At 40.8% G+C, this 12,443-nt stretch overlaps 1 protein-coding gene across 4 annotated transcripts in view; it reads left to right on the top strand.

Annotated features, from left to right (window-relative positions):
* MAP3K5 (mitogen-activated protein kinase kinase kinase 5) overlaps positions 1–12,443 on the top strand; it is a 156,527-nt gene that overhangs the window by 118,093 nt on the left and 25,991 nt on the right. For all 4 annotated transcript variants that reach the window (XM_073337411.1, XM_073337413.1, XM_073337414.1 and 1 more), the window contains 4 exons: positions 2,726–2,821; positions 4,135–4,216; positions 6,006–6,139; positions 9,710–9,837. In XM_073337411.1, the coding sequence (XP_073193512.1) occupies positions 2,726–2,821; positions 4,135–4,216; positions 6,006–6,139; positions 9,710–9,837 (440 nt within the window). The remainder of the gene's footprint in view (positions 1–2,725; positions 2,822–4,134; positions 4,217–6,005; positions 6,140–9,709; positions 9,838–12,443) is intronic.

The raw sequence follows: 12,443 nt of genomic DNA, 5'->3' as shown, positions 1-12,443 counted from the left end.
GCAGCAAAAAAACTTCAGGACCAGACTTCAAAGAGAAACTGCTGCGCTTCAGTTCATTTGCAAATTTGACACCATCAGCTCAGGATTAAACAAAGACTGTGGATGGCTAGCCAACTACAAATGCAGTTTCTCCTCCCTTGGTGTTCACACTTCAACTGCTAGAAGAGGGCCTCGTCCTCCTTGATTGAACTAACCTCATTATCCCTAGCCTGATTCTTGCTTGCATATTTATACCTGCCTCTGGAAATTTCCACTACATGCATCTGACGAAGCGGGTATTCACCCATGAAGCTTATGCTCCAATATGTCTGTTAGTCTATAAGATGCCACAAGACTCTTGTGCTTACTAAGTAGATCTCATGTATAATCAGATTTACTCAGAGTAACAGTTTCTCTACACATCTTCAAGAAATCAAGGCTGAATGAATAGAAGGTTATTGAACCCTTTAATCAGACACTTCTTTCATGTTTCGCACTAACAGGCTGACTCGGATATTTGACTTGTTAGATTTTGTGGTTTATGAAGCATCTCTTATATTAAGTGAACATATGGAAACAGTTCATCAGATTAAAAAATGTGTTACTATCATTTCATTCTTAGTACAAAGGAAAAACATCTGAGTCTATAACTATTGATGTTTCATTTTTGATCTCTACAGGGGAAAGATTCCCCCAAAATTTCTAAATTATCTTAGTTACTGTGCTCTAAGGAAATGTAGCTTATGGTCTAAAGCAGTTAAAATCCATAGAAGTTAAGTGCAGTTCAGGAAGAAATCTTGAAAGAGAACCTTCGAAAATATCTGTATATCCCTAAGCAGATCATCTTTATCCCTCCAGTGGGGCAGTTAAAACAGCCTTAACATCATCCAAAAGAATATACACACTAATTAGGGTCCCAGTTCAGGAAAATACTTAACATGTGGAACCTTAAGCTCATGAGTCATTCCATTAATATCAGTGGGATTTCTCAGATGCTTAAGTTTACCCATGTGCTCAAATGCCCTGCTAAATTGGTGTCAAAATTATAAACTACTTGGGGCAGGGACTGTCTCTTCCTAGATTTGTACATTACCTAGCACTTTTTGGGCTCTACTGCAGTACTAATAACAATACCCACAGACAAACATTCTGATTTATAAAATCATCTTTCCTCCTACTAAGTAGCTTTTGTAAAATGCACATTATTCAAAGAGAATATTTAAGATCCCAAGGTACCCTCAGATCTAAAAGTGACAATGACGGCTTCTACTATATTAGGAGAAGTTGTATGAATCAGAGATTTACAAAGAATTGTTAACTTCAAAACATTTAGTGATGTTTCAAACTTCTGTCTCAGTATTTTTCCTAAAACTAAAGAAAAATATGAGTCAAGTCTGTATGTACTCAGATACTTCCATAACCCCCATCATCACAGTATTTGAGTCCTTTCCTCATATCTTTTGGTGGCCCTAAATTCTCACATTGCAAGAATAAATACTATTCTCGTTTTGTTTCTGTTTGCAGTGGAGTAAGACTATAAGTGAAATCTTGACCGCCCCATTGAAGTCACTGGCAAAATCCACATTGACTTAAGTGGAAGCAGGATTTCACCCAGTATCTTTTAAGAATGAACCAATGAGGGGACTTGTTACATGTGCCTTGGTCTTGCAAATCTTGTATCTTTATTATCCAGTTTTTCTCATAAAATCTTCATCCATCCTCCTTTTCTAATATATTAATTCTACAAAATTCCACTGAATCAAATTTACACTTGAATGTCAGAGTGCAACTCAAGGGCACAAATTACAGAATGAACTGCTTCAAGTAGGATGCTCTTCAAGGAGCTCAGAGAAGGGGAAAATATTTTCAGATGAGTGAACAGCTTTACAAGAGCTCAGTTAACTGGGATTGAGAAAGGATTACTGGACAAGAGGCCCCCCTCCTACCACTTTAGAAATTTCTGTAGTATGAATCCATCCAGTCCTTCTCTATTCCTGCCCTCTCTTTGTTCTGCTGACATAGAAAATAAAAACAAAACTAGATTAGGTGATAAAGAAATGGGGGTGGGTGGGAAAGGGATGCTCATTATTGCACAGGAAGACACTATTTACGGAATACTGTGTTGTACAACACAGAAATATCAATTACAGTAACCACCACAGGAATCTTGCCCATGGTGGGCTGAACTGTGGCTGGTTATAAAAGGAAAAGCCACTACTGTGTTCCAAAAATAAAGGTTCAAGGAGGGGAGGTTTTTAAAAATTCTGTTGCCACTGATGTAGCCCAAGGAGAGTGTGGATGGATGCATGGATGGTAACGAGTCGCAGCAGTGGCTTCAAGGGCAGGCAAGTTTAAATCTTCTCGACTCTCTGATACTGGAAGGGTGATCCACCTGGACAGCGGCAGAGGTGGCTAGAGGGTGAATCAGCTTAAGGGAGTCATTGAAAGACCATTAAACTCAATGGGATTTTTTTCTATTGATATAAATGGATTTTGGATTAGGTCCTTACTCCCATCACTCTTCTGATGCCCTCCTGAGGAGCGTATGCAATGGTGGGGGGCAGTGCAGGGCTCCAAGCAGCAGAGATCGCATTTGAGATGGTGGGCGAGCATGTTAGACTATAACTTCATAATAAAATGATCTATAATGGTATATAACAAGATTTAATCTAGTACTTTCCTACAGTGCCCTGAAGCTTGGGGCCACCAGTTCAGTAACCTGCATTTACTTTGGCTGTTCTTTCAGTATTTCAAAGTTTGAGGAGCGATGCTGTTTTCTTTATGTACTGCATAACTCAGATGACTTTCAAATCTATTTCTGCACAGAATTGCATTGCAAGAGGTATGTATTGGTCACTATTTTGCCAAACAATCTTAACTTAGATGATGATTTCTGAATGCAGACCTGTACTAGACTAGTGTTGCCTACTTTGGGATGGTGCCAGTGAGCTGCTGAGCATCCTCAACTCTCAATACCTAAACGTAAATTATGGGCATTTGAGCATCTCCCGGGAGGTGCTCAGTACTTTAAAGGGTTGGGCCCACACTTACGTTAATGTTTTAAACAAACTTTACGTGTGTATACTATGGTCCAGTCCTATGGGATCTGTTATTCCTGATGTAAATATTTAAAGCTTAATTCATGAGTTAGCCAAGCCCCAGTCCAGCAAAGTACATAAGCATATAAGTAAGCCTATTGAAATCAATGGAGACACTTGTGCTTAAACTTACACGTGCTTATGTGCTTTGCAAGATCAGGGTCTACGGTTGCTTTCCCTGTAGCTATAGTTCCATTTCTGATTACAGAGAAGCACATTATGAGTTCTTTACATTACTGCTAATCCTTCTTGTGTTTAGAATACATGGAGTTGGATTGTGTGTGTACTTCTGAGAGGCACGGCGCTGTGCTCATTGCTGAGGAGCAAGGAGGCTAAGGTGGTTTTAAGGCACCTTTCCACCCTCTCGATTCTGGGCTGCTCCAGGGGCTGGAGTGGACCAGGAGTAATTTAGACAGCTGTGTGGGGGCTGCCTGAGTTACTGTATCTGGCTGCCTATGGACAGCAGCACTGTCCAGAATCTCTGCAGATTACACATTATGGCTCCAGACACCTCACAAACCTGCCCCTAACATGCCCTGTACACTACCTTTGCATGCAAAGGGTCCTCAAAAGACAGTCTGCTGCACCCTTCCCTCAGCAGGAGAATTCTCCTCCTCCTGGGTCCAGGGCTTTTAGAACCTTTCCATTATGCTTGATGCTTCAGTTGCTTTCCTGGCATAAAAAAGGTACAGTTTCCCTGCGGTTTCAAATGAATGCAGTATTCTTCTTCTGTATTTTACACTCTAAACTGCTGTGTAGCATTGCTGTTAAACAATAAATGCCTTGAGACCCTCACCCCTGACTTTTAGATATAATGTTATCTTCTAGACACTTTACATGTATATTTCTCACACACACACCCCTACCTACCTATCTTTAGACATTAACTTTCCACTTCAAGAAGAGCAGTGATTTTTCTCTCCCTCCACCTGATCTCCCTAACTGAGCTGTTCTGGTTTAATATTCTTTACACTTAAAGGTTCTGTTTGATCATTTTTTTCACTTTAGGATTCATTCTCATGTAACTATCTAGTCTTTACCTGGATGTGTTTTACAGGTTTTTTGATATGGTGAATAGTATCACTGAAGATATAGGGAAAAACACAGAGGAAGGGGACTGTGATGGAGATTCTGTAGAGGTAAGGACAACATGTCTCACTTGATATTTTTCAATTTATTGAGAACTTTAGGCCTCTAGGGTAGGATTTTTAATTTAGGAGGAGTTTTACCATTGACTGCAGTGGGATTAATTAGGCCGACACTGAGTGCTTCTTCAAATCTTTCCCCTAACGTTTAGAAACAAAATATTCTTCAAATTTTTTCTCATCTGAGATATAGCACCGCAGGACCCAGTGGCTGGACGTTAAAGCCAGACAAATTCAAATTAGAAATAAGGCACAATTTAATAGCAGGGAAAGTGGGAAATCATTGTAAGAAACTACCAAGGGAAGTGGTAGATTCTTCATCTCTTGATATCTTCAGATCAAGGCTCGATGCCTTTCTGGAAAATATACTTTATCCAAGCAAAGTTATAGGGCTCAATACAGGGGTAATTGGGTTAAAGTATATGGCCTCTGTTATGCAGGAGGTCTGATTAGATGATCTAATAGTCCCACCTGGCCTTAAAAATCTATGCATCTATTAATCTAAACTCAGAAAAAGTGGAACTTTGGTCAGCACAATCTCACCTGACCTCTGTTAATGCACAGTTCTGGCTAATATGGAGAGTCTAAAATAGAGATTCCGCTGTATTTGGAAAACGTGGTTAGATCAGGAGAGCAACTGGTACAACATGAGTTTGTGGCAGCAGTGTCTGTGTTCCATGCAGAAGCTAAAGTTGGTCTTTGAGTGCTGGTCCCCATGTGTATTCCACAAGTGGGTACATATGTGCTTGACATTTGTAGCAAGTAATGTCTGTTGGTCCATGCCTGCAAAGTTGATTCCCTCATGCTCTGATTCCCTCATGCGCATATAAGAGGTTGTGCAGACAGATGTTTCTCCAGTTCCTTCTGACCACTGCATGGTCTGAGTCAATATTCTCTGTATCCAAAGTGATGTTCTTGTAAAAAAAACCTGTAAAAATATGAGAGAGAGAGAGAGAGCGCGCGTGTGTGTACATAGTTTTTAGCATTCTCTGTTATAAGTTGGCAAGCATACTTCCCCTGGATGGAGTGAGGGCCCATTCCACCAGAGCACAAGCAACCTCAACAGCGTCTCTTTGACAAGTATGTATACTGGACATTTGTAAGGCTGCTGCCTGGAGCTCTACCCACACCTTTATGAAGCATTAAGCCTTAGTCAGGCTTCTTCTGTAGATGTAGCTGTTGGGACAGCAGTATTAAGGCATCTGTACAAACTGCATCCTCGCATCCTCCTCCTGTTTAAATACTGCTTGTCAATCACCCACATGTGGAACATGCAGAGGGACCAGCGCTCAAAGAAATTGAGATTATTTACCTGTAACTGGAGGTTCTTCAAGATGTATGGTCCCTCTCTGTATTACACTACCTACTCTCCTTCCCCTCTGCTTCAGATCCTCTCTGATTCATGGTAAAAAGAGGAAGTGGAGAGGCATTGGTCCTTGCTGCCTCTTATACCCTCAGATCAGAGCATGAGGGAAGCAACTCCACAGTTGCAGACCTCAACAGCCGCTACTTGCAACAAGTCTCTGATCTCAGGTGCATGGTGCGTATGCATACCCAAGTGTGGAATACAGATAGGGACCACACATCTTGAAGAACCCCCTTTTACAGGTAAGCTCCATTTTTTATTTTGGTGTGCAGTGCCCTCTGTCTGTAGTTAGGTTTTTTTTTTATGATACCCAACAACAGAAGTACATTTATTATAGGAAGAAATATTTACATCGTTATGTTATGCAGGTAAAAAGCCTGGTTCATATCCTTTCATTTCATGTTGTTTGTTTTGCAGTATGACTACGAATATGATGAAAACGGTGAGAGAGTCATTTTGGGGAAAGGAACTTACGGCATAGTTTATGCAGGACGAGATCTGAGCAATCAAGTTAGGATTGCCATTAAAGAAATTCCAGAAAGAGATAGCAGGTACAGTAATTTTGTCTAATCCAAATGCTGTGTTTATATACTTCTGTCCTGAAGTACGATTGGCCACTTTGCTGGTTAATGAAGCCCTTTCCTGAAAAGCTGCTGATAAATTATCCATCTCTCTGGTTTTCCTGTACATTTTCCAGCTCTGTAAGAAACAGTCTCCAAAGCTGTGAAAAACAATGAGTGGTAATAGCAGTTGGGCATGTGGCCATCTCAGAATAAGAGTTGTGGGGAGGAAAGGCACCGCTTGCAGCTCCAATCAGAACTATGTATTATTGGCCTAGTTTAATATGAGGCTAACAAGGGCCTAGATTGTCTCCTGCTGCACAAAAAGATCAGAAGGTTTCCTCCATGGCAAATTTTTGGGATCTCTGGGAGGCTAGGGAGGTCCTGTACCCTGCTGCACCAGCTCTGCCCTTACCCCACCAGTCCCACACCACCAGCTCTGCCCTTACCGCACCACACCACTTACCCCACTGCCCTTACCCACCACTTCTTACCCCACCACTGCACCAGCTCTGCCCTTACCCCACCACTCTTTTGGAGCTGTGCGATCAGGAATCTGTCACCTGCCCATTGAAGTTCCTGAGAGTAAATGGAAAGAAAGTGAATAAGGACTGTGGATGTATTAACTCTCCTGTGTAAGATCTGGGGAGTTGAAGGGAGTATTCCTTGTGTATTCCTTCTTATCCTGACCCAAGTACCTCCCCACCGCATGAACTCTAGACTGTGCTTAGAGGGCTCTGTAGGGACCAGGTAGGGGGAAGAGGATGCTATGGAAGGACCTGACTACACTTCAGCATGGAAGACACCTGTTGATCTCTGGGGCCCTGGTTTGGACTAATAATAGTGTCACATTAACTGCACCTCTCAGACTTTGAGAGGTAACTTCATGACGGTATACAATCTCTTTTCAGGGAGAAAAAAACAAGTATTAAAGGGCTCTTTCATGTACCAGAGAAGAGCATAGCAAGAAGCAGTGTCTGGAAATTTAAATCAAACAAATTAAAATGAGAAATACAGAAATAACAGTGAGGGTGATTAACCATTGGAACAAACTACCAAATAGGGGAAGTTATGGATTCTCCGTCTCTTGATACCTTCTCAGCAAGACTGGATGCCTTTCTAGAGGCTACGCTTTAGCAAAACACAAGTGATTGGGCTCACTTGAGAGGTAACTGCAGGAAATTCATGGCCTGTGGTATTCATGAGGTCAGACTAGATAATCTAATGGTCCCTTCTGGGTTTAAAATCTATTTAAACTTTCTGAAGCCTTTTCCATCAAGGCCATGCAACCTGCCTCTATATCTATACTTTTCAGTATTGCCAGCCCCCTCATAATCTCAAACTCAATAAATTCCCCTGTTAGAGCAGAAGGATGGTCAAGTGGTAAGGGTACTCACTAGCTCAGGACTTCAGTGACCTGAGTTCAAGTCCCCACTCCACTACAGATTTCCTGTCTGACTGTTGACAAATCACTTAGCCTCTGTGTGCCTCAGTTCCCCATCTGTAAAATGGAGATAATAGTTCTTCCCTATCTCATGGGGTGCTGTTCTACATTATGTTGTTACTCTTCATTTTTTGGAACTAGTCATATATATGTTTCTTATATTCCTGATAAAGATGTTGCTGATATTCAGCATCTCATTTGTGCTGGACTCCTCCTAACATTTCCTGATCAGCTCCACCTTCTTAAGTACATCCTGGCATACTGAATGAAGCCAACAACTATAATTAACCACAACAGAACACTCTGATATTAGTTACTTGTAGAGTTCTTTAAGATGTTGAGCCTGAGATGCATTTCAGTTTTTGTTTACACATAATTTGTAGTGAAGCCTACGTAAAAACTGGAATAAACGGTTTGAAAAATACAATTATTACATACCCTCTTTCATTCAGATTCAGTTTGTGCTGTGAAATTTCTTCTGTATTTAAATTGTAAATTACATGCAATGGGTGCCATTTAAAAACTGGATACTTACTATCAAGAATAATTACGTTCATCGTGGTGTTTGCAATATTTTCTATTCTAAGTATGGGAAATTCCACAAATAATGTGGTAAAGATCAGAGCAAGCCTAAATGCTGCCATGCAATAAAAGTCAAATTTTTAATGGAGCCCACTATATTAAATTGTTGAATTATTTAGACTCTTAAAAGTTATATTAATCCCCGGGTTCTGATGTGCTGTTGTGCTCAAGAAATAAGCCATGTATTGCAAATTTGTCTTCTTTAAAAAACAGCATTTTCCCATGTGACCAGAAGGAATCGATATAAGAAGTAACACCCAGACACACCTCATAGTTATGTTAAAAAAATTACCAAAAGCTGTAACTAAAATTGATTTTTCAAAAACTTAATGAAAATGGCAAATCACTCTATCTTAAAGGAGATTGCCAAGGTTGATAGGAACAAAATTAATCCTACCTATAGCAATGATTTTAAAAAATCCTTCTGATCTTGAAAATCTGTCCATCTCTATAAAGCTAGGTGTTGTAACAGACAAAATACCAATTCAGTATTCACAATGTCCACAACTCACGTTTGGGAGAAGATTTTTAAGTGCTCAGTACCCAGAATTTGGGGTCAGATTTTCAGAAAGCCTTAACATCCATTAGGCACCTGAGTAAACTCTAGATTACCAAAAATTCTCAATATTTCAAAAGAGGTCAGTGTCTGACTTGTTGAGCTCTTTTGAAAATCTGGACATATATTTTAATGCCTAATGGAAGTTGGCACTCTTACATACTTTCTCAGCTCCACCAGAGAAAACAGGAAATCAGGCAGACAATCTGATAGGATTGGAAAGTGAGCACTAGCCCTGCCTGAAGGATGACAATTCTGTTTCACAGCAACTTTCAAGGTTTTGAAATTTGTTTTTGTTTTGCATTGGAATGAAAACAAATCGGTTGGAATGTTTTTGTGAAGCAGAATTTTGTCACACAAGCTGTTTTTGGAGGGAAAAGTTCAAATTTTCAGTTCAGGTCTCTGTTTCCCTTGGATGAGAAGTGACCAGTGAATCCTGGACCTCAGAAATCTTCCCAATGAAAATATCATTAAAACTGATATCATTCTGTGAAACATTTTGGCTTTGACAAAATTACATTTTGGTGAGCATGTCCCGACCAGCTCTAGTGCGCACCTCTCTATGAAGAGAATATGCTGTTCCCTGGCTGTGATAAATATCCAGAGCTGACATTTCAAATAAGCCTCCTACTTAGCAAGGTTCTCATCTAAATTAAACTATCAATCTAAGAACATATGCTTGAATTTTTATTGCAGATGGACTAGTTGATATATCTGGGCATTGAGCTTTTTGCCCACCTGCTCATTCTGGCTGACTTAGTTTGGAGTATACTTTCTTTCTCCACAAACTCTGGGTGACTGCCTTTATTGTGCCAATTTATTTTTCAGTATATACAATCATAAGTGTTCTTAGTAACGTGTATTGTAGCATTGTGTACAACATTTCAATGTACATGTTTCACGAGGTCTCGTGAATTTTGATGGACATTGTGGTACAATATCCAGCTTTTTATAAAATGAACATTTCCTTTACTTCCAGGTATTCCCAGCCTTTACATGAAGAAATCGCTCTGCATAAGCACCTCAAGCACAAGAACATTGTGCAGTACTTAGGTTCCCTTAGTGAGAATAGTTTTATTAAGATATTCATGGAACAGGTGCCAGGGGGTAAGTGCTTTTTTTTTTTTACATTTTTAAAATATAAAATTTTAGAATACTGCAACAGTAGAGTAAATGTGTGTGAATAATATTTTAAAAAATGTCCATGGCTATAAGCCACTTCTGTATGGAAATTGCACCAAGGCTAAGTCTGGTAAAGTTGATGGTTTGAACAGACTAGAGAGTTGATTTGTATAGCTAATAGGAAAGGCTAGAATGACCTCACTGCACATTAAGCAGTGCGGGCTGTTGTCTGGCTTGTTGGAAAAAGGTGTCTGCCCCTTTATGGGCTAGAGAGTCAGGAAGTGACTTTGAGGCAGCTGCAGACCAGGTCAGGATGGGCACTCTGACCCATCCCCACCAGGTGACCGGCAGAGAGGAGGGATTATATAGGTCCATGTCCGTGCAGGAAAAGCCAGGATGTATGGGGCCCACGTCTCAGACTTGGGAGCTAACATGTTTTTGGCCGATTTTAAAGGAGGTGTTAGGATATGTCTGGGAACCCTGCTAGGTATGGTGGGGAGGCAGCCAAGCTAATTGCTGGCGCCTGCTTATGGCACGTGTCCAGTGCAGGTACTCCATAGGGAAGGGATACAGTGATCAGATAAAATGGATTGTAAAGGATTTAAAGGTGGTATTTTTTAAAGGAGAGGAAACAGAGATTCAGAGCTCCTATAACCGGTATCTTAGGGAGCCAGCTCCCTCCTCCTTTGTAGGCTCCCCTCCACCCTTGTTCGAGGAGGGGGATGGTGATCTCTCAGCAGTGGGTTGGCTGGGTAAGAGGGAGTGCTGATGGAAGTCCCCGGGTATATATTGAAATGATTATGGAATTACCTACACTATACAATTTTATCTGCTGGGTACTCCCAGACATTTAAGAATAAAGTTGTGGCCTAATTAAACCACATCCAGTGTCTCCTGTGCTTCTTCCAGTATAGATGGGCAATTGTTGCCAAGGTGCCTGGATCCAACTTGGTCAGGGTTCAGAGTAGGGTATGGTTTGGAAACAGCACTTGTTGCTGTGACAGATGACTTCCTCCAGTATACAGACTGGGGAAACAAGTCCTGATAGACTTCTTGAAGCATTCAGCATACTTGATTGCCAAAGAGGCTGTAGGGATGCACTGAAATTACCTAGTATATTTTGAGTCCTTCCTGTTAGGCCTCACCCAGCAGGTTGTGATGGGCAATTATTCTTTCTTTGAATCATCACTTGAGAAATCCCACAGATCAGTTATGCTACCATCTCAGTCATCTGTGTAAAACGATGTGGTTAGCTGGTTTGTTGTCTGAAATGTCAACAATGTGCAGACGATACCCAGTTGTATGCCACCATTGCATGAGATGTAGCCACCACCAACTCAGAGTTTTTCAAATGCCAAGGGGAGATGAAGAATGTAGATGCAGAGCAGCTGCCTGAAACTGAATAGAGGCAAGACAAAAGTGATGCTGGTAGGAAAAAGGAAGTGGTTTGAAGACCTTTCCTCCTCCATAATATCATCTTTGATTGAAGGCATTGCTCATTTTTTAAAGTCAAGGATCTCTTAATTCTCAATGTATGTGGAGATCCTAACTGTCACGGCTGCAAAAAATACACATTTCTATCTGTGGTTAGCTACAAGACTGCACTCCATCGTATTAGGCACAGAGGTGGCTGTAGTAATCCACATATTCATGAACTGTAGGCTCAATTAATTGCAACTTATATCTACGAATGATACCTTACATCTTTCAAAAGCTTCATCTGGTAGAGATTGTAGACGCTTGTCTGCTGAGCAGTACAGATCACTGTGAACAAACTGCCCCAGTGCTCTGCTCCCTACACAGGCTCCTGATTGAATACAAAGTCCAGGTCAAGGTCTCTGTTTTAATACAAGCTCTGCATAATATTGGCCCTAGCTATCTGAGAGAGCACCTCTCCTTCTATGACCATGACTTCCATTAGCAGTTACGTTCCACTGGAAATATGAAACTTTTGGGAAAAGGTGGTGTCATAAATATAAAAGGAAGGGTAACCACCTTTCTGTATACAGTGCTATAAAATCCCTCCTGGCCAGAGGCAAAACCCTTTCACCTGTAAAGGCTTAAGAAGCTAAGGTAACCTTGCTGGCACCTGACCAAAATGACCAATGAGGAGACAAGATACTTTAAAATCTGGAGTGGGGGGGAGGGACACAAAGAGTCTGTCTGGCTGTGTGATGCTTTTGCTGGGACCAGAGTAGGAATGCAGGTCAGAACTCCTGTAAAGAGTTAGTAAGCAATCTAGTTAGATATGCGTTAGATTCTGTTTTGTTTAAATGGCTGATAAAATAAGTTGTGCTGAATGGGATGTATATTCCTGTTTTTGTGTCTTTTTGTAACTTAAGGTTTTGCCTAGAGGGATTCTCTATGTTTTGAATCTGACTACTCTGTAAGGTATTTCCCTTCCTGATTTTACAGAGGTTTTTCTTTTACCTTTTCTTTAATTAAAATTCTCTTTTAAGAACCTGATTGTTTTCATTGTTCTTAAGATCCAAGGGTTTGGGTCTGTGTTCACCTATGCAAATTGGTGAGGATTTTTATCAAGCCCTTCCCAGGAAAGGGGGTGTAGGGCTTGGGGGGATATTTTTGGGGGA

Source organism: Lepidochelys kempii, chromosome 3, assembly GCF_965140265.1.
Source record: "Lepidochelys kempii isolate rLepKem1 chromosome 3, rLepKem1.hap2, whole genome shotgun sequence".
Taxonomy (NCBI): domain Eukaryota; kingdom Metazoa; phylum Chordata; order Testudines; family Cheloniidae; genus Lepidochelys; species Lepidochelys kempii.
This window is presented reverse-complemented; position numbering and strand designations above follow the sequence as displayed.